The 26,174-nt window shown below is 34.9% G+C and overlaps 1 protein-coding gene across 1 annotated transcript in view; it reads right to left on the bottom strand.

Annotated features, from left to right (window-relative positions):
- Positions 1 to 6,428: 6,428 nt before the first annotated feature.
- LOC150081364 (brefeldin A-inhibited guanine nucleotide-exchange protein 3) overlaps positions 6,429 to 26,174 on the bottom strand; it is a 235,668-nt gene continuing 215,922 nt past the window's right edge. The window contains exons 33-35 of the mRNA XM_090380184.1: positions 21,945 to 22,108; positions 12,699 to 13,594; positions 6,429 to 6,662 (exon numbers count right to left, since the gene is read on the bottom strand). Coding sequence (XP_090236310.1) covers positions 6,429 to 6,662; positions 12,699 to 13,594; positions 21,945 to 22,108 — 1,294 coding nt within the window. The remainder of the gene's footprint in view (positions 6,663 to 12,698; positions 13,595 to 21,944; positions 22,109 to 26,174) is intronic.

The following is a 26,174-nucleotide window of genomic DNA, read 5'->3' as shown; positions in this document are numbered from 1 at the left end:
CTCAACTAAACGAGCTACTGGAATTTAAGATTAAATGACATACAAAGAACAGTATTCCTTATGTTGTAATTACTACTTTACTAATGTCATATTTTAAATACATCTTAAAAGAAATCTAGATAGTTTGCAGTCATAGTGGTTTGTCTACCAAAATGATATTCCAATAACAAAAAAAATAAAATAAATAAAATTGGTACACTTTACTGTGTTCAATCTTCAATTACTGAAGTATCAGATATACATACTTAGATTTCTTGATATTGTCTATCCTCAGAATAATAAATTTTAGCATACAAGTGAACTGTAATTTATTTCTCCACAAAACAGGAGAGCAGAAAAGTCACATGTTCACAGTAATTTTTCTATTCCAAAGTAAAGAAATTCTGCCATCTCCCCCCCACCCCAAAACTGCTTCAAATTTTGTTTTCACCCTTTTTTCATTGTACAGTAATACTGGAATTAAACCTGTCATCTCAAAATATGATCTATAAACTCTGGTATACCCATTTGGCTATTTCCAGTTTCATCTGTGTTCATAAATATGTCTTGAGCCCTTCTATTTAATGCTGTGAGCTTTTTAATAGTCATTTTTCAGAATGTAACCCCTCCCAAACTGGGCATTCTTGGATTAGTAAAGATAATTTACCAAGTGAGTTAGCAACTTTTGCTCCTTTTACTTGCAAAATTCTTTATCATAGCAAAGCCAGGATGAGAGTGTGGAAATTGGTACATCTGCTTTAGGTGCAAAGCTGGAAAGGGAGCAGCATATGAATTAAAACATTAACAGTGCAAGTTCATATAGTTAATTGCAGGATAAAATTCTCAAAAATTGCTGTACAAATAATGAAATCTGGATTGCATCACCTATATTTTTCTCTGACATAGTAATAACTTCCATATTAATTGCAGTAAAACAAATATGGTCTATAAAGCACAATAAGAAAGTTTTGCCAGGAATTCAAAAAAACTTGAATATTCATGAAAATGTTTCTAGAAAAAAAAAGTGTAATGATTGCTGAAGAATAATTAAGAGAACAAATTAACAATAAAGAAATAGTACAGAAATTAAGATCAGGATTCCCAAATTAAAGTATCTGGAAAACAATAGAAATTTGAAGGTAGAAACAAGAGAAAAAATACATAAAATAATAATAAGACCCATACAAATATGTCTCTGAAATAAGTTATGAAACACCAAAAATAAAGAAAATTAATGATTATTACCAACACTGGATTGGCAGGTTTTTGGCACTGGCAACTCGCAGCAATTCTTGCCTAATCTAGCTCTAGCAGTGATTGCTGCCAGTCACTTGGGTCAGTCTGCCCTGACTAGTACTTAAGGAGAAATTTGGGATATATTTTATTAAATATTAATAAAGCAAAAAATGAAAAAACTTTTTTTTATTACTTGTTAATAAAAAAAAATCACAAAAATCAAAGAATAGTTATAAAATATTTCAGAAATGCTGAAAGAGCCACAGAACATGAGACAAAGGCTTAGTAAGGTTCCAAATGAGATTATTAACATCAATGCTTCATGAACTCAGTCAAGTGATCAAGATGAATGGGCAAACCATCCCATGGTTATTGTATTGTCTAGTATAGCTCATCAAAGTTTGAAAGGACAAAAATTTGAAAGGACACTGAAATTAAAAGTTTACATACAAATAAAGAAATTTTATGACAGTGGATCTGCTGAGGAAACACTGCATAATAATATTTCAGGCAAATGACTGAAAAGTGCATTTGTGTATATAAAAACAATTGGCATACTTCTGTTTAAGGAATCCTGAAGGAAAAACTCTAAATATGAATTGAGCAGAAAATTAAAGTTTACATTGTTAGCAGGCTAGTGAAAATGTTACTTTCTAGATCAACTGTGATAACACTTACCTTGATCTTCTCAACTAGTTTATCAAAATATCTGGTATAAACCAGTTAAATTGGTTATTATTAACACACTGCAATATTAAAATAACTAATTTATTCTATTATGAATTATAACGTTGCAACATAAATATTCCAGCCAATCTTTTGATCATGCACATGGGATAAATTCCTTAAGTTAATGCTTATCCTTATATTTTGTTGTATATTATTCTTCACAGAATAAAGTCATTATTAATATTAGTGAATTGTGCAATTTAATAGCATACTAGATAGATCTAGCCAAAGGAGAAAAACAAACCTTCTTTTAAGAATAAAATTGGCAAAATATGCTTTATGTAAAGTGGGAGCCAGGAATATTGTGCACAGAGCCCTTTCAAGCTAAATTAAGCGACTATTATTCGATTCCATTTTGAGTAAAGTAGCAATTTTTTTCAAGTAAATGTGAGATGCATTATTGTGTTAGGTATTCAAACACGAGAAACCTTCTGCTCCCTTGAAAGATCAATGCCAAGTACTAGATGCTAAGTCTTGGTCTTATATCCAGCTCAGAGATAAATACTGTTATCTATAGTTCTACTTAAGTTGTTAATATCTTTTTAAATCGTATAGCATTACCCAAACAGGCAAATCTGCTATATTTAAAAATCTCAGGCACTAAGGACAGGAGTTTAGAAGCTTACTGACTTCTTGTCTCATGGGTAGCCTCTGTCAGCGAGCATATGCTGAAATGTGCAAATAAGATATTTGGTCTAAATGAACAATCAAGCAGCAGCATATGGAAGAAAACTTTCATTTAAACATATAAAAATCATTGTGTGTACTTCTCTTATAAATCGGCTGTGTCAACCCTATAAAATATAACATTAGAGGATTACAGGAGAATTTAGAAGTTGAAGTAAATTTGGGATGCACTACTGCATTAAGTATTCAATCACAGGGAACTTTCTATTCCACAAAAGACTGATGCCAAGTAAGTACTAAATGCTAGGATTTTTTTGCCATCATTAAGTACTACATTAGTTAATAATGATTTATTCTTGAGGGGTTCCCCATTGTCTAAATATTTCTCGTCACTGATTAACAATCACACAAAAGAGCATCAATATATTATTGTATATACTTTCAAATTCATATCAAACTATCCAGATCCTGTTAAGATATATTAAAACTTCTCTGTTCACATTGTTGAATCTTAATCTTCCTTTGTCATATAAATTATCATATTAAAATAAAATATTTAGAAAAATTATAACTAAATATGATACATTTCATACTTTAGAACTTTCTTTCCCAAATAGTCCTTATGAAATAAATTCAGTTTCCAGAATTTGCTTAACAGACAATGAGCTACAACTCAAATAGAAAAAAAAAAAAAAAACTCAGACTGAAAATGAATATTATAAATAAATATATTATATCATTTAATTAAAATTTTTCTTTGCTTCATATATATGAGTTAACAAATACTTATAATTATGATTGAATAACATAACTAAGAAAGACATTACAACTTGGTAGTTTAAAGAACTAGTACAAAATAACTGAAAATACAAGTTTAAATCAATGCACAACTTCTAAAAAATGACTAGAAGAAAATACCATGACTAGAAAAATTTCTACTAACATTATATAAAACAAAATATGTAAGAAAAACAGAACAAGAATAAATAAATTTTATAAGAACAAAATATTAACTAACAAGTCATAAAAGGCTAAGATGTTATAAAATGCATGAGATAAGGAAAAATTATCCTTAATTTATCCATCCCCAAAACAGTTGCAAAATTCATTACACCATCATAACCGAAAGCCTTTGAAAATAATCTAAAAATAACTCTGTACATTATTATCAAACTCTCTACTGTAGTGAATATAAATTTTAAACTTGGCCCTATTACCAGCGACACAATGAAAGAATAAATGAATTTATCTAACCTTAGTACCCAATAATAAATCCCATCTATTATTATAATATTTTTAAGTAACAAAAATTAATGTCTTCGGCTGCAAGAACTTTTGTATACACAACACAGTTGTGTTTTAATAACATTATATTTTTTCTTCTTAGCACAATTCCGGTTAAAAAAATCCAAAGTTGCTATATACTTCTGTGGAAGATCAATTTGATCTTTATCTCCAACATAAAAAAAAAAAAAAAAAAACAAACACCAGTTCCTTTAAAAATGAATATCCCTTCCATTAAAAAAGGTCGCATTGACTTAGCTGCAAATATGCATTATTATTATTATTATTATTCCAAAAGGGATAATAGCCAAGACTAATGAAAAAGTCATGAAACATGAATAGAAAAGTTTTGAGAAGCAAAAAATAATTTTCACTCTAAGTTTGTTTTTTCAAAATTTACAAATCATACCTGATGGTCTTACTAAGAAGTTGCAGCCTTTGGATAATGATAAATTAATATTAATAAATAATTAATATTAATTAATTTAAATCCCTTTGTGAGAAAAGTGTGAACAGTAGGTGATTAATGGATGTCATGGACATACATGAGAACTGAATGAATTAAATGTGTTTCATATAGCAAAATATGTCAGCAGATAGCTAATGGTTATTTGTTCCAGTTTCATGTGACAATTGGATTTCACAAATCTCTAAGTGACACACCAGTCACTAAAATACAGATAGCAACTGCAGAAGAAGAAAATAAAGAAAACAGAAACTGAAAAAGAGGGTATCCAAAGATTGACCAAAAGAACTTCTTAAAGCAATTGAAACTTTCAAGGCTCCAGTGATGAATTTGATTCAGTTAAATAAAATTACAATTCAAATCCAGCCCAGTATTTTCAAGCTATTTATATGTTTTCAATCTTTCTTATTTGTTGCTTTTGATTTATAATTTAATTATCAGTATATTTTAAATTTATTCTGTATTGTTTTTTGTTTGTATGTATGTATAAACTACAGCATTTTTCCTGTAAAATACAGTAATTTAAGGTAAATAATTTTTCAATAAACCTGCCAATTACGTAATTGTATTATTGGCAGTTTTCACTCTCAAATAACACAATTACGTGATGTCACTATGACGTCAATATGAGGCATAAAAATGTAACACAACTGTATTTATGTTACTCAGTGTTTTTAAAGAATAAATTTTAGAATTGCAAAAATATCTTTTGCATAATTTTTTTTCTACTTACATTTTGGCCAAGTAAGGTACTGATATCTATACAATCTATTGTATTTTAATCAGATGTGAGAAGTAATGACTTACAGAGTTGACAGTTAAGGAATAAGTTATTATTTTTGATAACTTTTAATTCTTTTTTTTTTTTTTTCAAAAAATGTAATAGGTTGAAAAATCTGGATTCATATTTAGTTAAATCAGAACTAATCCTTAAGTTATTTTTTAAAAATTATTTTTATCTTTAAGAAAAATAAATCTAAACAAGAAATTTATTTTAAGAGTCATTATCAGAGGACTGGCTCAGATTTTCTGGATTGTAATATTTTAAGTGTGGCAATATTAATTCCCTAGAATTTTCAGCAGTAGTAATCAGAGATGAAAGTTTTTGAAATAGGTTCAGTTGACTTTTAGTTTTCAATTAATATTTTATATTGAATATTCCCCATTATTTATTTTTATCCTGAAATTGAATTATTAGTGGCAACATATGAAGAATATTTTTCACAAAACTATTGCTATTTATTTAAAATGTGTGACATTTAAACAAATTATGTACAACGTACAGTTATGTTTAATAGCTCACACAGCATGAGCTTTTGCACTAAAATTCCTTGTGTGGCATAAGATTAATTTCAAAAAATTCTAGAAAGTAACTCACTTTTATGAACTCATTTTTTTGCAATTGCGATAATTCTAAATAAATATAAGTAAAACATTTCATTGTTATGACTGGTTTACTGATTTGTCTTGAGCACTTTACTTACAATACCTTATGAGGAATTTGATGTTCATAACTACAGAGTAATGACATTATATTCTAAATGGTTGAAGAAAGAGGCAATTCTTGGTATTAATATGTTAACAATCACTTCATAAATCACAGGACATAAGAAATTTCACTCCAGGACAAGATGCATGAAAATGATAATGAATTATGGTAATTTAGACCAGAAATACTCAAATGGCTCTGTGACATCTACACAAACATTTAATGGAGATGATAAAATCTTTCTCTATCCAAAGCTACATTTTCCCTATTAAAAAACAAAAAAATTAAGGAGGAAAAAGTCTTCATGATAATTTTTTTTCAATAACAGTCATCCATTCACTGCATTCTATTATTTTATAAAAATATTAAATCACAGTTTCTTCTGAAGAAACTATCTCTTATGTTGAATGAATTACATTTTTTCTATATGGTATATAAGTTTTTTTCCCAGTTATTTTGATCTGCAAGATAAGGTAGAATTTCTTATTTTGTTAATATCTGGAATGAATTAACTTCTTGTTCCTATTTATGAACACAATAAGCAACAGTAATGCTTTTCAGAGAAAGGGATCAATCTTTGCACTTTCTTTAAAAGATAAATATATATTTTATACATTTCTACCCTGGTAAATCAAATAAACCCCCAGAAAATCCAATACAAGAAGCAACTTTCTGCATCCATGCTGCCAGTGTTAACTTAAGCTCTGGATCAGTGGCATATGCAGTCAACGAATGAACTCCAGGGAAGACTATAGGCAGTAATATGCAGAACTCACTATCAGATAAAGACATGTGCAACTCCAGAACAGATTGAACAAGTTGGCACCACACTTGTAGGTGAGCTTCACCATCCTGAAAGATTAAAAGATAAAAAAACAAAAAAGACCCATTATATTTTTGAATATTTCAGACACATGCATAAGTGCACGTGTACACACACACACACACACACACACACACACACACACACCTACCTCAATTATTTAATTAAAAACATTTTATAATGGTACTTAAAAGTTTATATTACAAGAAGGTTTATCTGGTAGTTACTAACACACCAGTACATATTTGTCTCCTGTGAGAGAGGAATTATAGTATTTACTCTTTTGATTTCTTATTCTATCTTACTCTTTGCTTAAATAACCCATAGTAAATTTTTTAGCTAAGAATTAAATTGCAGAAACTTATATACTCATATCAATTGCATTAGCAAAATTTTCAACACTTGAAGGAAAGGATATACCCTTTCTAGAGTACCTACACAAATTGACTTCTCTTGTGTGGGCTCTGGGAGTATGTGCCCAGAATAACATACCAGAATAGTGGCAGTATAAAAATAGTAATAGTATTTGCCATATAGTGCAAGGAAGCCACAGGTTTTTGCTCCGCAACACACATGCACACGCACGTGCGATAAGAAAATAAATTATATGCTTCCCTCCTCACACAGGTAACTATACAGTTGACCTTTGAATTTATTCAAACTGTCAGCCTCAACTACCTGCAAAGGCAACTTGTTCCAGCAATCAATGACTTGCTGACTAAAAGAAAACTTCCTACAATCCTCAACCCCTTGTAATTTGAATTTATGGCTCCTAGTTCTAGAATTCTTATAACAGTAAAAATTTTGCCTTCATTCGTTTTACTAATCCTCTCAGAGCCTTATTAACCTCAATCAGGTCACCTCTGGGGGAGCCTGGCTGTCAAGCTCTGTAGCCCACATAATCAGAGTCTTTCCTCATTAGATTGCCCTTTTGCCAATCTCACAATTTGAGTTGCCCGTCTTTGAACCCTTTCAAGAAAGTCGTCTTTTTTTTTTTTCAGATGAGGCCACCATACAGTATTCCAAATGTGGTCTTACAATTGCTTTATACAATGGGATTATGATCTCCCTATCTGTACAGGATAACATTTGATAAATCACTGATAGGACACCATGGGCTTTCTGGCTGCCTGTTTACACTGTTCAGAACTTCATATCTACCATATCAGCCAGCAACAATGTCTAAATCTAAATTATTTCTGTTAATTATTCAGTTTACCTGGGAGGTAGAAATAGATGGTACTCTCCCTTTCCTTGATGTGCTGGTTTATAAAGATGACCCCAGAGTAAAAACGAGAGTACATAAAAACCTATGTGCCAGGGGCAATATACGCATTATAACAGGGCACAAGTCAACAATCATAAGAAACAGTGTTATTAGGACCTTGTTGAATAGGGCTAGGTCCCACTGTAGCTCCTCCGAGGATAGAAAGGAGGAGATTAAATGTGTCACAGCAGATCTCAGAAAATGCAGGTACCCCAGGTCTTGGATAAATACATTCAGGAAGCAGAATACAAATGAAGAGAGCCATTCGTACCCATTGTCACTGCATACATTCCCTACTATCCAGGCTTAACAGAGCAAATCTCCTGAGTATTACATACAGGTCAGACATGCTGTGTGCAGCTGCCAGGGTGAAGATTGCACACAGTCATGTCAAAGATCCCATACCCATGGAGGGTACAACTGGGGTCATATATGAGATCAAATGCCCGGATTGTAGGGAGTGCTATTTTTGCGAGACAAAACGCAGGTTCAAAAATTATATGGGAGAACATATTAGCCGCGAATTATGGGAAATCTGCTGTGACCGAACATTTTTGGGAGGAGAACCATCAAATTTCACCTGCCGATGCTACCAGAGTTCGCATGGATAGTGGAACTGCAGATGGCTTGAGAATTTGTTCTTCTGAGCAAAACACCATTAACAGAGGCAGGAGAATCTGAAACCATAATTCTTGGATGGGATGAATGGTTCCGCCTGGCATGCTATCAAGCCATTTCCGGTTTCCATGCATGTGTATAGAATACTGCCCATGCTCCTGCAATAATACGTGCTGTGAGCCATAATCCTGCAGTTATTTAAGGTTTGTTTTTTTTTTTTTTTTTTAGGAGCATTAGCAACTAAGGCCATATTGCTCCGGGAATATGCGGTGGTCATTCCCTGACTTTTCCGCATCCTCCGTATTTGGTGGTGACGGGCTCGAACCCTGGTCTAATCAAGAAGCGTGTGCTACGCACTGTTGCTCCTTCCCACCTGGCTACGGAGGCGCCCAGTTATTTAAGGATGTACCACGACAAGTTAAGCCTTACTGTTGATAAAGGAGGTGGTCGCCTCTGAAAGCTATGGTTGTTTTTATCACTTTTAATTCCATATAGTGTAATTTCTATATTTTTAATTTTATCAATTGTTTCACTGCTTTTATTCTACGATCAGTGTATTTTATTTTATTATTTTATTTTTACAAAAAAAAAAAAAAAATCCGGTCTTATATTATTATTATTTTAATAAAATTTCAGTTATACGGTCCGTGTGTTATATTGCAGTTATTATGAATCAGAACTTTCCCAACTCCAGAGGCCTATTTGAAGAAAAGAATTAACAAAAGTGAATCAGACTTAATGTCTAAGTTTGCAGATGATAGAACCGTTTTAGACAGAGCAAGGTGGTTATGATGATAGTCAAGATATGGTACTAAACAATATCTAAAAAAATTTGGCAGGTGAGCTGAGAAGTGGCAATTGAAGTTTAACAGCGACAAATGCAAGATCCTGTATATGGGTAGCAGTAATCCCAGAATAACATACCAACTGTGTGGTACCACACTCAGGATAGTGGAGAACAAAAAAGACCTAGAGACTGGAGTCAGATGAAGTTCTCTGAGCAGTGCAGATGGACTGCTAGGACAGCTCAAGGGGTTTGTCATGATATAAAGGAATTTTGCAGGCAGGGATAATGAGGTAATTATACTGCTGTAATAAGGCAATGGTAAGGGCACATCTTGAGTACAGTAATACCCCGACTTACGCTACCCCGACTTACGCGAACTCGGAGTTACGCGGTTCTTGATTTTTTTCGTTTGGCAACGCTGCCGCCCACTATCTTCAAGGTCGTTTTTCATATGTTATCGATATACGGTGCGACGGCGGAGAATGAGAGCGAAAGATGAACAAAATTCAACTTTGCTGCTTTTATGTTTTTTATATCAGTGAAGGGGAAACACATTTCACCATAATAACGTAAAAAGCAACACAATTCCAGCTATCGGTATAATCGCAAATGCAATTAGATCGAGTTTACTACCAGTTTATAACAGATTTCACTAGCAGAAACGCAACTGGATTTTTATTGTTTTATGGTAGTAACCCCTAGAAATGTGAGGTGTTAATAGTGTATCTCTGCCTTTATGGTGTTGTTTATTCAGTTGCTACATGCGCGAAGCTTTGTTTATGCGTATCAAGCGTGCCTCCTCGTTTTGTAATTGTGCTTTATTCCCTAAAAATGAGTAAAATACTTAATTAAAAGGTGTGAAAAGGAAGCGTCCTGGTGAAGACACTGCAGATTCAGAGAGAAAAAGAAAAGCAATTATCAATAAACAGAGGCGGACTGGGTCAAAAATTCTTACCCGGGAAAATTTATAGTGGCGTCATACTATGGTTTATGGCCAAAATCACACTGGCCCACCGGGGTTTCCCCGGTAAGGCTTATGGCCAGTCCACCTCTGTCGATAGAGAAAAAATATGAAATTGTGAAACGCTTTGAGCGAAATGAAAGACCATGTGATATTGCACGTGCTACAGGCCTAAATGAAGCAACGGCGAAAAGCACATGACAATTGCAAACTTGACAGGTTGAAAATTGAAAAGGGCTCAATTGTAAAGGGCTTAAAAATTTTAGAAAACAGACTCCAACGAAGAACGCGTTATAGCTACAAAGCAAGGAATAAAAAAATTATTAGCTTGCTACGAAGAAATTCTGCGTGAAGAAAAGAACGCGCTGTGTCGTCAGACGAATTTGTTAGATTTTATGAAGCCATCGACATCGAAATAACTTTTTTACGTAAGTCATTTGTTTTTTTAATACATATTTTGTATTAATATGTATAAAGAACTGCAATTTTATTAATATTTTTCTTCTAAACTAGTGTTTTTGTTAGTCCTTGGTCCCAATTAAGCAAAATTTATATGTATTTATATGCAAAGTTGAACCCCGACTTACGCGAATTCGACTTACGCGATTTTCGTCGGACCCACCTATCGCGTAACTTCGGGGTATTACTGTACTGCATACATTTTAGGATGAATGTAGATCTGTTTGCATCAAAGTGCAGAGAATGAGATTAATGAATGGAACAGAAGAGCACTCTTACCAAAAAAAAAACTTCAGTTCTACAAATTGCAGCATCTGAAAACTAGACACCTATAAGGAGATCTGATTGAGGTGATTAAGGCCTTGAATGGATCGAGTAAGCTAAATGCTGATGAAATTCTTACTCTTGTTTCCAGACAACACACAATAAGGAAGTAAAAATCTATTTCTAATGACTTGTTCTAACATTACATATTTTATTTTTAATTTATGTTTCCTTTCTTTCTGAGCTATTATCATACTTTTATTCATTAATGGTTTTTATTATTTTTCAAATAATGACTTTAAAACAGTCACTTCCTTTGTGGGTTATTTTCATTAAGAGATAATTACCAATTAATACACAGTTGCATTGCAATTACTACCTTTATTTTAGATCTTATTTTAGCATCACATTTTAGAACTTCTGCTGATAACTTGGTATTTCTATTCATATCATATACAGCTGTGCCACTGTATCTACTGATTTGGTTACCTGCGGTTAACCACAGGGGAAAAAAAAAGAAAAACTTAACATGTACTACTCGCGTGTCCAATACGATGCTTCCCTTTATTTTTTACAAAGTCGATTTTAAATCGAATAGCTTCTCTATATTTTTGACAATGTCACGTATGGTTTGGTCACCAACATTATAATAGTTCTTTAGAGATTTAACGAATGCACTGTTTTCAAACTTTTGAATAATTTCAAGTTTTTGTTTAATTTGAAAGCAAGGTGGTTTTTGTTTAATTTGAAAGCAACCCATCATTTTCATGATTTCTAAACAAAAAAAAAAAAAAGTTACTATAAAAAAAAAAAAATTCCGACATCCCTGACATAAATAATGAAACAAAATTTGTCCTTTTGCGGTGAAACAGAACACAATAATCGACACGAGGCACTAAATCAAACTAAACATTTGGTCTCTTTTTTTTGTTTTGAGCAGTAAGTGTGAAGACAGCGGGGTTGCAAGATAATAGGTACACTAATCTCCCAATGATGACTTATAACGCCGGTTCTTGTCGCTTATTTACAACTTGGAAAATATTTCTTTATACCTATTCTAGTTGTTATTTGAATTTTATGATTTCCAGTTGAATTTTTTTTTTAAATTTGGAGTCTTGAAGTGTCCCAGTTAATCCAATCCCGGTAAATCGAGAGTTTGCTGTACTTCATTATTACCATATTTAACGTTGGTAATGTCTTACTGTGTGTTTAATTTATCAATTAAACTTTATTATATGTACAAGAAAATCACATTATATTGGGGTCAGCAGGTGTTCGTTTATATCCGTGGTTTCAGCCATCCACGGTAGGTCTTGGAACGTATCCCCTGCAGATACAGGGGTCTTACTGTATACAGAATTTAAATAAAATTTTAGAAGTATGATATAAATAATCTTAATTTCACTTAAGATGTTTTTCTAATATTTATAAAAAAAGTTTTGATATTTAAACAAACAAAATTATGCAATTAAAATTTAAATATGACACTTTTCTGCAGCAAGCAAAAATCTTTATATGATAAATTCTGTCATTTCCATTTATATAGAACAGTATCATATTTAATTACAAGTTAACCTATGTTCTTTTGGCGCCTTTAACAGACATATCAGAAAATTATGAAGACTTTAGTATGAAGTTCAGAAGAGTGCAAAACTCATTATCAGATAGAAGAAAATGAATAAAAATGTTATGCTTCCAGGTCAACTTACCTTCATAATTGACATCCGTCTCTGTTTATCTATTTCTTGTGGAAGAGAATTCTCACTAGATACACTTTGTCTATCGGAACTGCTTTTCTTCTTCACCCTTTCTTTCAGCGCACATGGCATAGTATGTTTTGTTTTTCGCCGCTTGTATTCATGCATCATGGAATGAATAACCTTCTCTGTAGCTACTGTATACACTTTATCTTTATTCTCATCATCTTCTTCAGTTACTACATTTCCATCATCTGAATCCATACTGTCAGTACTCAACTGTTTCTGTAACTCGGGTTTCTGTAAATCTTTTGAATTTCCAAACATCTCACTTTCACTAGTTCTTTTCTTTTGAAGGAGCAATTCTGAGAAGTCATCCAGCTGAGCAGTAAGAAAAAAAATGGGTTCATTACACATTCTGTCAACTGCAGTGATCTGTCCATCCTTATCAAGCACCATTTCTACATATGTATCACAGAGTAATTTAAAAGAATCCTTAAGATTCTGAAAAGGATTTAATGATAATCTGTCTGCCTCTGAAACAGTTTGCTTCACTTTGCACCTAATGTCTTCTTTCTCGCTTTGTGCGTTCACATCATCATGATTTTCACAAATATCAATAGAATGACTAGGTGTTTCATTTGTGGTATCAGGAGAGAGTTTTTTATTCACTAATTCCATAGATAAATCTTTATTATGAAGACATAAGTTAAACATTACTAAGGCCTGTATTGTCCAACTAATTCCTGCTTGTTTGTAAAGGTTTGCAGCTACATCTGTTTCAGCTACTTTCTGTACAAGGAACTTTAATCCAGGTCTGGCATCGAACTCACATGCCGTTTCATATGACTCCTTCAAACACATGAGCAACTCTTGAAGCTGAGGTATTGGCAAATGTTGTAGGAATCCTGCAATAATTATACAGTAGTGAATTAATTGATAATTTAACTAAAGGAACTAGAAAAATATTATGCTATGGTTAATGAGTTCAAATCATAAAATACCGAGGCACACCTAACTATCTGATATTTAATGCCATTTTTTAGCTATTTAATTAAAGGGAGATGCTTCAGTGAAGTTTAAGTAATTGCTGACCATTCAGCAACAAACCAAGAGGACTATCTAACATCATGAGTAGTTTCTGTATGCATGTGCTATCTGAAACATTCATCTTTTCACATCAGAGTCAAAAATAGAAGGAACACACTTAAACATTATTTAAGATGTGAACGCTGAATGCTCTTCAGCACTCACAAGACTGAAGAGCATTCAGTTATTATTATACAAAAAAACATTGCATAATAATGCAATGTTTTCTTGCACATCATTTAGTGGCATGAATTTCCCAATCACCAAATACGTTGTACATTATGGTCACATTTTTTACATTTCCTTCAAAAACCTTTGCTTTTACAGAATACAAGACTGATGTTTCTCAGAAGAAAGATTTCATAAAAATATCTGTTGGAATAAAATAAGCGAATACACTTACACAGGAAAATACTGTACAATGTTAAGTGTTACATCTATTTAAATTAAATTTTAAATTATATTTTCCTGTTTGCATGTGTGGATACAGACACACCAACATTATATATATACACACTGTGCTACTACTTTATTAGGTACACCTACCTAGTAGCGTGTTGAGCCTCCTTTAGCCTTCAAAACAGCCTAAATTCGTCTAGGCATGGATTGAACAAGATGCTGAAAACATGCAGGAATGGAGTACCTGAGTGTGTCATGCAGTAAACTTGAATGCAGACTTGAGTGTGTCATGCAGTTCCTTGAGATTCAACAGAGGTGTAGGCCTGCAGTAAACATCCCTTTCCAGCTCATCCCAAAGATGTTCAATAAGATTGAGATCCACAGACTGAGCGGGCCACTGCAGCAAAGAAGTCATTGTCATGTTCCTGGAACTATTCCATAGTGATTCAGGCTTTGTGCACTGGCGCATTATTTTGCTGGAAGTAACCATCTGACTGAGAATAAACTGTCAACATGAACAGATGCACTTGGTCAGCAACTATGTTTAGGAACGATGTGGCATTCAGATGTGAATCTATGGGTATCAATGGACCCAATATGTGCCAAGAAAACATTCCCCACACCATAACACTGCCCCCACCACCTTGCACAGTAGTCGACAGTCATGACGGGTCCATGGAGTCATGTTGTTTTTGCCAAATTCAGTCTTCCATCAACATGATGCACCAGACACTTCGACTCGTCAGACCAAGCAACTGTTTTCCAATCCTCAATAGTCCAGTGCTGGTGTTGCTGTGCCCACAGGAGGCGCACTCTCTTGTTCTTCATTGATAACACAGGTATGCGATGTGGCCGTCGGCTGTTGTAGCCCATTCACGACAAAGTGCGACTAGTGGTCCGTTGCGATATTTTGTTCTGCACACCAAGGTTTCATTCTAACATGATGTGCAACATTGTGGCCTGTCTGTTTGCTTGCACAATTCTAGCCATTCTGCTCTGACCTCTCTCATTAACAAGAGATTTTCTTCCACAGGAGTGACGTTGAGAGGATGTTTTCTGTTCGCTGCACTATTTTTGATACACCCTTGAAACTGTGGTGCGTGAAAAGTTCAGGAGAACTGCCGTTTCAGAGATGCTTTGTCCAGCACGTCTTGCACCTACTTCCATGCCACATTTGAAGTCCATTAGATCACTCTTTTTGCCCATTCTTGCTATGGTTTGTATGCTTAACTGATACTAGAAAGGTTGTTCTGTTGTATTTATATCCACAACTGTGGTCATGTGTCTTGTAACGTTGTGGGACAAACCATTTTGTGTGCACAGCAGGGGTGTACCTAATAAAGTGGCAGCATAGTGTGTATATATATTTATACAGTAGAACCCGGATAAGAAGTTTTTCAAGGACTGGAGGTTTAGAACTTCCTACGCGGGAAAACTTCTTAGAAGGGAAAATGACCTAAGGGTATGAAGTATTAACTACACAAATAAAAATGAAAAGATACACATACATAAGTTAAACATGATTTTTAAGTACTATTTCAGAATTCATAAATATTTTACTCTGCCTATGAGAAACATTTTTAAACTGAGGATTTCTAATTGCTTAACATTCTGTTCATTAAACTCATTACCAAGTTGGAAGAATGAGCTCCTTTGGAGTTTCGGCATACCTTAAAAGGTCCCGATTACAATAAGACAGAGCAACAATCCACTATGTAATTCAGAACTTGTTTGGTTTTTTTTTAGGAGCATTAGCAACTAAGGCCATATTGCTCCGAGAATATGCGGTGGTCATTCCCTGACCTTTCCGCATTCTCCGTATTTGGTGGTGACGGGCTCGAACTCCGGTCTAATCAAGAAGCGTGCGTTACACACTGCTGCTCCTTCCCACCTGGCTACGGAGGCGCATAATTCAGAACTATTCACAACCATCAGAACTTAACACTCAACGTGGTCTACGTACCCAATTATGGATATCGATGAAAACAATTGCAATATGTCACTTCCATTATATCAAAATGTTTATACTAAAAAGGTTTTAGTACGGAAAGTCTCAGACTACAGAAAATTCACTAACTAAACAAGTTAGTGCCAAGCATCATTTTAGCTGGTAGTAAACCACTAAAGTAGGTGAAATAGCATCGTTTCTGTTATATCTCATATTGTGAATGCCTTCACCAGTTGCCCTGATATTGAACTACCTCGAATAAGCAATGCTTTGCCAATGCTTCTCCATTGGCAAAGCGTTGCTTATTCGAGGTAGTTCAATATCAGGGCAACTCGTTGTGAAGGCATTCACAATATGAGATACATGTATATCAAAAATGATACTATTTCATCTACTTTGGTGGTTTACAATGAACTAAAATGATGCTTGGCACTAACTTGTTCAATTACCAAATGTTTATATTGTTTAATATTTTTTGTTAAAAATAAATAATTTCTATATTTAAAAAAAATGCATTAAGTGGAAAATGTCATTATAATAATACACCATATATTCTTGATCACAAACTTTTTGTGCGGGAAATTGTTTTTAACTGGGAAACTTCTTAAGTGGGAAAATAATACATTACAACATATGGAGTTGAAATTGGGACTTAAGAAACCAAACTTAATACAGGAGAAAACTTCTTATGTGGGAATTTCTTATCCAGGTTCTACTGTGTGTGTGTGTGTGTATGTGTATATATATATATATAAGTATGTAAGAATAGATAAGTCTGATAAAATTTGCACAGATGGAGGTGAAAAATACACAAAGTGCCAAGGACTAGAAGGGTAAGGATAGTAGAAAAGAGAAGTATAGCAGGTTTGTAAAAGGCAAAAGAATGTTAATATCCTAAAAGTTATGATGAATTAAGAAAATTATGGGCAATCACAAAGCCAATTAGAGGTCAGGGAGCTGTAAAGTAAAATGATTAATACAAAATGATTAAACAAAATAAAAAAAAATTTAAAAGGTGGCAGAGCTGTCATCAGGTATGGGTGGGCAAATTTAGTTATAAGTCGAAAAAAGGGATAGCAAAAATGCAAAATCTGATGTCAGCTGAAGTAAATATTGATACACCGTCAGGTGTTTTATCAGGGGAAACCTGACCATTTATCAGGAACTGCGTTTCTATACTTGTCCATAACAGTGGAAGAGAGGTGAAATAAAGCAAAAAAAGCAAAAAGAATAAAATTAGCACATTCTCTTACAGTATGGACAAAGTAGTCCCAGCGCAGTGTCAATGATATGAAAATTATTAAGGTAAAAATAAAAATAAAATATAATTAAGTGTTTTTAGAGTGGGAAAAAAGGTTTTTGAATTATATGTAGATTTTTAAGTAAATTTGGAAAAATATATTGGTGTTGGAATTTTGTGGAAATTAGAGGAATTAAAATTAAAATTATTTGGAACAAGCATATGGTATAGGGTGAGGTATTAAATTGAGGATGAGGAAAGGGATAAAGGAGTGGTTAAATAAAGACAAAAAATAGTAATAGAATGAGGACAGTTAGAACGTTTGTATCACCCTCGTATCCCTCGAACGGTCGTATCATACCTTGCTTATTTATTTTTATCCATTAACTGAAACTTTGATTTTATATTACATTTAATATAGCGCCACTCCCCGACTTACGTAAGGGTTGCATTCTGCGGAACTCTACGTAAATCGGAATTTCCCTAAATGCTTATGCAGCACTCGCAAATTTGATTGAAGCAAAAAAGAAATGTTCAATGAACATGTAAATAGAATTATTTATTCGATTTTTTTTTATCTCATCTCATGCACAGAAAAAATTACAAAAGTGTATAAAATTACAACAATTTCGAAATTATAAAATTACAAAAAGAGAGAGGAGACAGGCATAATGTCAGCAAGTTTTACCTTTCAAGCATCATTGCCAGAATTAACTCTCCAGCTGATAAGCACGCTGCTGTGGAAGTTGGCTGTGAAGATTTAGGTTTTTCACGACACATCACAAAATTTACAAACCAGCATGATGCTGAACCTATTAAACCACCCGTTGCTTGCCATGAACTTAGCTTGGGGTTCGCCATACTTATCCTTAATATCTTCATAAATACTTCTTGCTTTTGCTTGAATGGTCATTGGACTCAGGGGCACTTGCTTCTGAATCCGATTTTCCATCAGTATTATTAATAGCTTTTCCATTTTCGATATAGCACCCGAATGCCATTTTTGATCACCACTGATCTTACATGCGTTGATCCTTTAACACATTCTTTTATGCGTGCACTGTCCCTTAAAATAGTATTCACTGTTGAAGCAGCGAAACCAAATTCCGTGCAATAGATGACAAACTTTGTCATGCTTCGTACTTCTTAATTCATTTCTAAATCAATTAAACATCTTCATTTCTAAATCAATTTTGTTTCGTTTCCTAGCACTGCCAGCACTAGCACTTTCTGTTGGTCTCTTTCCCTTCACCATTGTAATAAATAAATAGGAATGAAGAGAAGATTCTGAAAATTTATTAATGTTTTTTATATGATTGAAGATTTCAGTGAAGGGGAACTCATTTCACCATAATACTGTAACGTAAAAACCCACAGAATTCCAGTTATCAGTATTATCGCAAATGCAATAAGATCGAGTTTACTACCCATTATAATAGATCGTGCTAACAGAAAAGCCCAACGAAAGTGCAAATTGTTTTTATTGTTTTATGGTAGTGACTTGCAGAGAAAAAAAAAAAAAAAAAAAAAAAAGTGTTATTGGGTCCACATTACTATATTTTCACAATACCTCCATTTATTCCTACAGGATGAAAAATATGTTTCCACGATTTTTTTAAGTTTGCACTGGATGGCAAAAACTTTTGTAAAGCTGAGTATTACGTAAGCTGGGGAGTGGCTGTATATATATACACTGATGAGCCAAAACATTATGACCAGCGAGTCGTTATGCAAATCGAGACAACTATAGCGCGGGTTTTGGGACACAGTATAAAAAACACCTGATACTGAGCTCCATTAATCAGTGTTACTCTTGTTCTTCAGATGGGAAATGCAGCAGACTTAAGTGAGTTTAACAAAGGCCAAACTGTAATGGCCTGACAACTGGATCACAGCATATCCAAAATGGCATGGCTGGTGGAGTGCTCACAGTCAGCCGTGGTTAGTGCCTACTGAAAGTGGTCCGAGGAAGGAAAACCCATGAAATGCCGGCAAGGTGTTGGACGACCATGACTCATCAATGCTCGAAGTGAGTGAAGGCTCTCCTTACGTTGCAACAGAAGGGTGACTGTGGCGCAACTAGCCGGTAACTGGAATTCTGGTGACAGGAGTAATGAGTCATAACGCACAGTACATCGACTCTGCTGAAAATGGGGCTATGTAGCCGCAGGCCTCTAAGTGCCCATGCTAACCACAATTCACCAGTGACAGCACCTAAAATGGGCATGCGAGCATCGAAACTGGACCCTGAGTGATTGGAAGAAGGTCGTCTGGCCCGATGAATCACGCTTCCTGTTGCACCATGTGGATGGCCGGGTATGTACGTGTCATTTACCTGGGGAAGTTATGGTGCCTGGATGCACCATGGGACAAAAACAAGCCAGTGGCAGCAGTGTCATGCTTTGGGTGATGTTCTGCCTTGGTCCAGTCATCCATGTGCTGGGCACTCTGACATCTACCACCTACCTAAACATCATTACTGACCAGGTACACCCTTTCATGGCAAAGGTCTTCCCCACTGGCGGTGCTGTCTTTCAGCAGGATAATGTGCCATGCCACACAGTCTGGATTGTTCGAGACTTGTCCGTGGAACACGAGGAAGACTTCCAGGTATTGCCCTGACCTCCAAATTCCCCAGACATCAATCCCATCGAGCATCTGTGGTTTGTGTTGGAACAGCAACTCCGATCTATGACGTCTCAACCATGGACCTTACAGGAGTTAAAGGATCTGCTGGTTACGTGTTGGTACCAGATACCACATGACACATTTAGAAATCTTGTAGCATCCATGCCTTGCTGGGTACAAATTGTTTTGGCTGCATGTGGAGGACCAACATCATATTAGGTAGGTGGTCATAATGTTTTGGCTCGTGTGTGTGTGTGTGTGTGTGTGTGTGTGTGTGTGTGTGTGTGTGTGTGTGTGTGTGTGTGTGTGTGTGTGTGTGTGTGTGTGTGTGTGTGTGTATTCACATTTTAATATGTAAAATCCCATTACAGTGAATAACATTTTAATGAAAATTTCACTATAATGAAATTATTTACAAGTCCTGACTTTAAGTCTCATTTGAATTAAAGTTTTAACAAAAAATTAGTACAATGAATGACTATATTTTCAAAGTCCACACCGGAAAATTACAATGGCACTACTTAGCTCATATTGTAAATATGTCTATGAGAGCACTTTCTTGAGGGGTAGGGAGGAAAGAAGTTTTAAAAGAAGCAGCAGAATGATTCAGCAGCACACCCTCCATCCACAAATCTGAATGATTATGCTTTTTTTCTTTTTTACTTCTGCATGTTATGTTATACCATTTCATGCAATGAAATGGTATAACATAACAACACCATTTCACTAGAAAATAATAATAATAAAAAAAGGATGATATGTGGTGATGAAATTTGGATACTGGAAGTTACTTTATTTTCTTTTATTTTTTTTTTAAAGAGAAATTTTTAAAAAAAATGCAAAATTAAGGAAATGAATGAAAAGCAGAACAAGAAAATTCATATATCTTCAACTGTATAAGTAACAGTTTTTTTTATTGTGTGTGTGAGAGATAGGAGGGGCGAGAATTTAAACAAATTTAGCATTAAACATTAATATGTAAAAATTAATAATAATTTATATCTCCTGTACCATATTTCTTAATTTGTGGTGGTATTCCTTTTAAATAAAAGATGATTTTCAAAAAATACTCTCTGAACAAAATATTTATTTTTGTAGTATGCATATTTCATCACTATTTATTTATTGTTAATAATAAGTTTCCATTTATTCTCTAAACAGCCAAGGCCAGAAGAGCTTACAAATTCATTGTGGCTGCATACATATTAAATTATTAAAGGCACTAGCTTCTCAGTAACAGTCTGTGGGGTTAAAGAACTGGAGTTTCCTACAGACAACTCAGCAAAGTAAAAAAATTTCAGAAAAATATACTCCTGTCATGTAGTAAATTGAGGACCATTTCATCCTTTAATGCATTTAGTGGTCAGAAGAACTTTGAAAACCACAAATAACATTATAGCCTTAATATTCAGACTATTAGGTAGAACAAACTCAAAGATAAACTACTTTTAAACAAACCATTTCATTTGTTTAAAATGCAGTGCTATTTCAAGACAATTCATAAATTTGGTCTGCCTTGAGTATCAAAATCACAGCAGAATTATGGCAATTACAAAAGCTGCTGGCTGTTAAATACATAGATGGATGACTGGATGGGGGGGGGGAGTGCCCAAACTAATAATAACCAAACATAAAGAAACTGTTTATGGTTAAATTTTAAACAGTTGCCTCCATAGCCAGGTGGGAAGGAGCAGCAGTGCGTAGCACACGCTTCTTGATTAGACCGGGGTTCGAGCCCATCACCACCAAATACGGAGGATGCGGAAAGGTCAGGGAATGACCACCGCATATCCTGGAGCAATATGGCCTTAGTTGCTAATGCTCCTAAAAACCAAATAACATAACAAATTTTAAACAAAGAATTAGCATAATCACTATAGGTAAAAATAAAATATACATATTACAAAAAAACACTACAATAAATATACTCATAGCTTAAATAACTGGATCTCACCAGGCAAAGTATGATCTCCTTGAGCACGACTATCTTGAGATTGTGGTAACAAAGCAACTAAACTGGGAAGTAGAAAGTGGGTACCATGAAGGAGGATGGTTCCTAAGGTCTGCAGCAGGATTTGGTGAGACAATAAACCAACAACTAAACTTCGAAATGGTACTCTAATAAAAATCATATTAAAAAAACACATTATAACAATCAAAAACAAGAAAAAAATAAATTTAAGAAATAAAAGTAGCTTAATTTTATGCCGCTGTCACTGAATATATATTCCACACTGTACTGATTTTTTATTAAAACCATTTTATAAAACAGGGGTTTGCAACCAGAAAGCCACATGTTATCCATGTATCCTTTTATGCACAGCCCACAGAGTGTTTTACCAATAAACTAAAATGCTGCCTGTATGCCAATTTTGAAAAACCAGAAATGCAAAAACACAGAGAGACAAGTAACAAGTTGGCAGCATTTGGTACTTTAACAAAACTTAATAAATTCTGTCCAAATTACTAACATGAAAAACACATCTTAAATTTTCAGATAAAATTCACACTTTACTGCATTTAATTTTCAATCACTGAGAATCATTCCATTCCTACTGAAGACTGAGGCTAAGGGCAAGTACTCAGAACTAAGGATGAGGCCTATGTTCAACTTAGATATAAATGCTATTATTCACAGTTATGCATAAGTTGTGAATATCTTAATTGTATAGCATCACCTAAAACAGGTGAACCCCCTTTACATTTAAAAATGTGACACTTCCAGGACAGTTGTCTGAATGCTACTGGCTTCCCATCAGCCAGCAAGTAGTCTCCATTAGCAAATATATGCTGATTTTTGAATAATGTATTTAATCCAAGTGAACAAACAAGTCATGTATGAAAGTAAAACTTCCATTTAAAAACATAAAAACCATTAGGTGTGCCTTTAATATAAAATGCATACACTTTACTGAATCAATTCCTTCTTCCTGTCTAGAGCAACCTTCTCTTTACATGTATTTCCCAAAAATACAATAAAAAATTTGAGTCTAATGTCAACACTTAACTGTCTGCTTCTCAGCATGCCAGCCATGCACAGTACAAAGTAATTCATGTTCTAATACCTTTTGCATTTGCCATCCCCTCCCCCCATTTTCTTAATAAGAAAAAGCATAATGGTTGTTGTGTTCATATGAAATTTTTACTTCCGTACACTGCTTGGCTGTTGGTTATCCATTTAGACAAAATATGTTATTCACAGTTCAGCATTCATTAGCTAATAGAGGCATCTGCTGGCTGATGAGAAGACTAGCATTAGCAGAGGCAAATGATGCAAGAAAGCAAGTTTATGCAGCATCAGCCAAAAAGGAAAAAAAAACCACTCCCATTTCACCCCTCCATTCGTTCCAAATACCTGTACAGCTCAGCCTTAAATTTATTTAGGCTATCAACTTCTACAACTAAAGATGGAGACCAGCAATCAACCACCCACTGGCTAAAGGCAACCTTCCGCACATCTATCCTACAACCGTCTCCTCAATTTGAATTTATGTCCTCTTAGGCGATTATTCTGAACAAGAGGAATTTATACACCTCAATCAGATCACCTTGCAGGTGCCTAGTCTCCAGACACTGTAATCTGCAAAACTTAAGCCTTTCTTCGTAAGAGCAACCCTCCGTTCCATTCACTAATCTTGTTGCCCTTCTCTGTACTCGTTCCAACAGCTTTACATCCTACTTGAAATGAGGCCTCCAGACCTGTACACAGTACTCAAGGTGTGACCTCACCATTGCCTTATACAAGGGGATAATCACCTCCTTATCCCTGCTAGAAAAATTCCTGTATATCATTGACAAGACACCATTAGCTACTCTTGCAGACCATCTGCACTGCTCAGAAAACTTCATATCTGCCTGCACAATTACCCCCAGGTCCTTTTCATTCTCTACCACTGTCAGTGTAGTACCACAGAGTTGATACGTTGCTCTGGGGTTACTGTTTCCCATATGTAGTACTTTACATTTGTCAATGTTAAACTTCATTTGCCCCCTCTCAGCCCATCTACTCAACCTTTCCAGATCCTGTTGCAGCAGCATAGTGTCAGTAGTGTCCTTAACAACCCTGCCAACCTTTGTATCATCTGCAAACTTGGACATTAAGCTTGATATACCATCATCAATATCATTTATAAATACAGAAAACAACGATCAAAAGTTCTTTGAATGCTTCCCATTTTGAATTTGCTGTTGGTAACATCATCAGTTGGACCCAACACTGAACCTGAGGGACTCCACTAATAACATTAGTCCACGAAGAGCAGTGTCCATTGATTACCACTCTCTGTCTTCTCCCAATCAACCATCCCTTTATCCATAGCAGCAATTTGACTCCAATGCCACATTGCTCCAATTTGTGCAGCAGTCTTCCATGTACAACAGTATCAAAAGCCTTTCTAAGATCCAAATATATAATATCAAAGTTATTAACCAGTGCCTCCATTAATTTTCCTTGAACAGAAGTTAAACTCACAGGTCTATAATTACTTGTGTCAGCCTTTGATCCTCCTTTGTGAATTGGGGTCACATTTGCACATCTCCAGTCTATGGGTACCTCCCTTGAGTCCAAAGAAGCTCTCATAATTATGGCTAAAGGTTTGCTTACTTCCTTTGGTGCCTCCTTTAATATAACTGGATAGATCCCATCCACCCCGGGTGCCTTTTTTATGTCTATCCTCAACAATTTCTTCTCCACTTTCCTCTCAGTTATTACAAAATCATCTAGCTCACTGCCAGAGTTTACTTCACCTCTGGCATTCCCCTTTCTGAATAACTCCTCATGTGTGAATGTAGATGCAAAATACTGTTTAGTTTGTTAGCCACCTGAGCAGGATCCTCAACTGTTGAACCATAAATATCCAGTGGACCAATCTGATTCCTTCTACAGTTTACATAGGTAAAGAACTCTTTTCTGTTTTTCTTTGCATCCTTTGCCAAGGATTTCTCATCCGCCTTTGCCTACCTAATCTCCTTTGTGACTTGGTTACAGACCAGCTTATATCTATCATAGGCTTCCATGTCACCTATTAATTTATATGTATCCCATGCATTTTTCTTCTCTGCCATATGTCTCATTAGTTCATCTGACATCCATTTAGGCCCAAACCTGAACAATATTTCTTAGTTGGTATGCAAAGCCTAGTAGCTTCCAAGATTACTTCTTTGAATGCTTCCCATTTTGAATTTGCTGTTGGTAACATCATCAGTTGGTCCCACTGAATAGAACTTAAATACTGTCTCAGACCATCGTAGTCGCCTTTACGAAAGCAAAAACCCTTCCCTTTACCCCTGATGGTAGTTACCTCTTTGAGTAAATCCCACTTCAGCACACTGTGATCACTGCCACCTAGTGGTTCCTTTATCTGCAGATTCTTAATGCATGAAGAATCACTATTGATAATCAGATCAAGAGTATTACTCCCTCTAGTTGCCTCCCGAACATGCTAATGTAGAAAACAATCATCCAATAAATCCACAAAAGCCTTGTTAGTGTGTGAGTGAGTGACCAATCCACAAATTCCAGTCAGTATCTGAGAAATTAAAATCCCCCATTATAAAACTCTCTGATTTACTGGCCCACTCTATTTCCCTGTACAGTTTCTTATTATACTCATCAGAGTCATTAGGTCTATAGCACACTCCTACTCTCAATTTTGATCTCCGATGCTTATGTCACACCAAACTGACTCGACACTGCACTGTCTAGAGATGTCGACTGGCTTCACTCCCTTGGATTTTGTGTTTCTTTACTAATAGCATAACCCCTCCTCCCTTCATATCCTTTCTGTACAAATTGTACTCCCCAAATTCCAGTTCTGCATTCCTTATATCTGTGTGATGCAACATCTCTGTTATCCCAACAATATCTGCCTTTGAGGTTTTGACCACACATCAAATTCATCAAATTTATTTACCAAACTCCTAGCATTGGTGTACACACAAGTATACATGCACCTGTTCTTAGCTACCCTAACACATTCCATGGATTTACTTGTTCTGCAATGACTCCCAGCAATTTTTGGAATCCCCTGCACCTTGTTTTCCAGACTTCTGCTCATTTCAATAGAAGGAATGCAAGAATCACTTTCACCTCTGCCAGTGGCTACTGTTAATCTATTAGTCCTTGTATCTTCCCAAGCTAGCAGTTTTTTCCGACCCACCTAACACTGCCTCGATAGCATCAGCA

Source organism: Mastigoproctus giganteus, chromosome 8 (assembly GCF_048544385.1).
Source record: "Mastigoproctus giganteus isolate SK-2022 chromosome 8, ASM4854438v1, whole genome shotgun sequence".
In the NCBI taxonomy this organism is placed as follows: Eukaryota; Metazoa; Arthropoda; class Arachnida; order Uropygi; family Thelyphonidae; genus Mastigoproctus; species Mastigoproctus giganteus.
The sequence above is the reverse complement of the archived record's forward strand: the minus strand, read 5'-3'. Positions and strand labels throughout refer to the sequence as shown.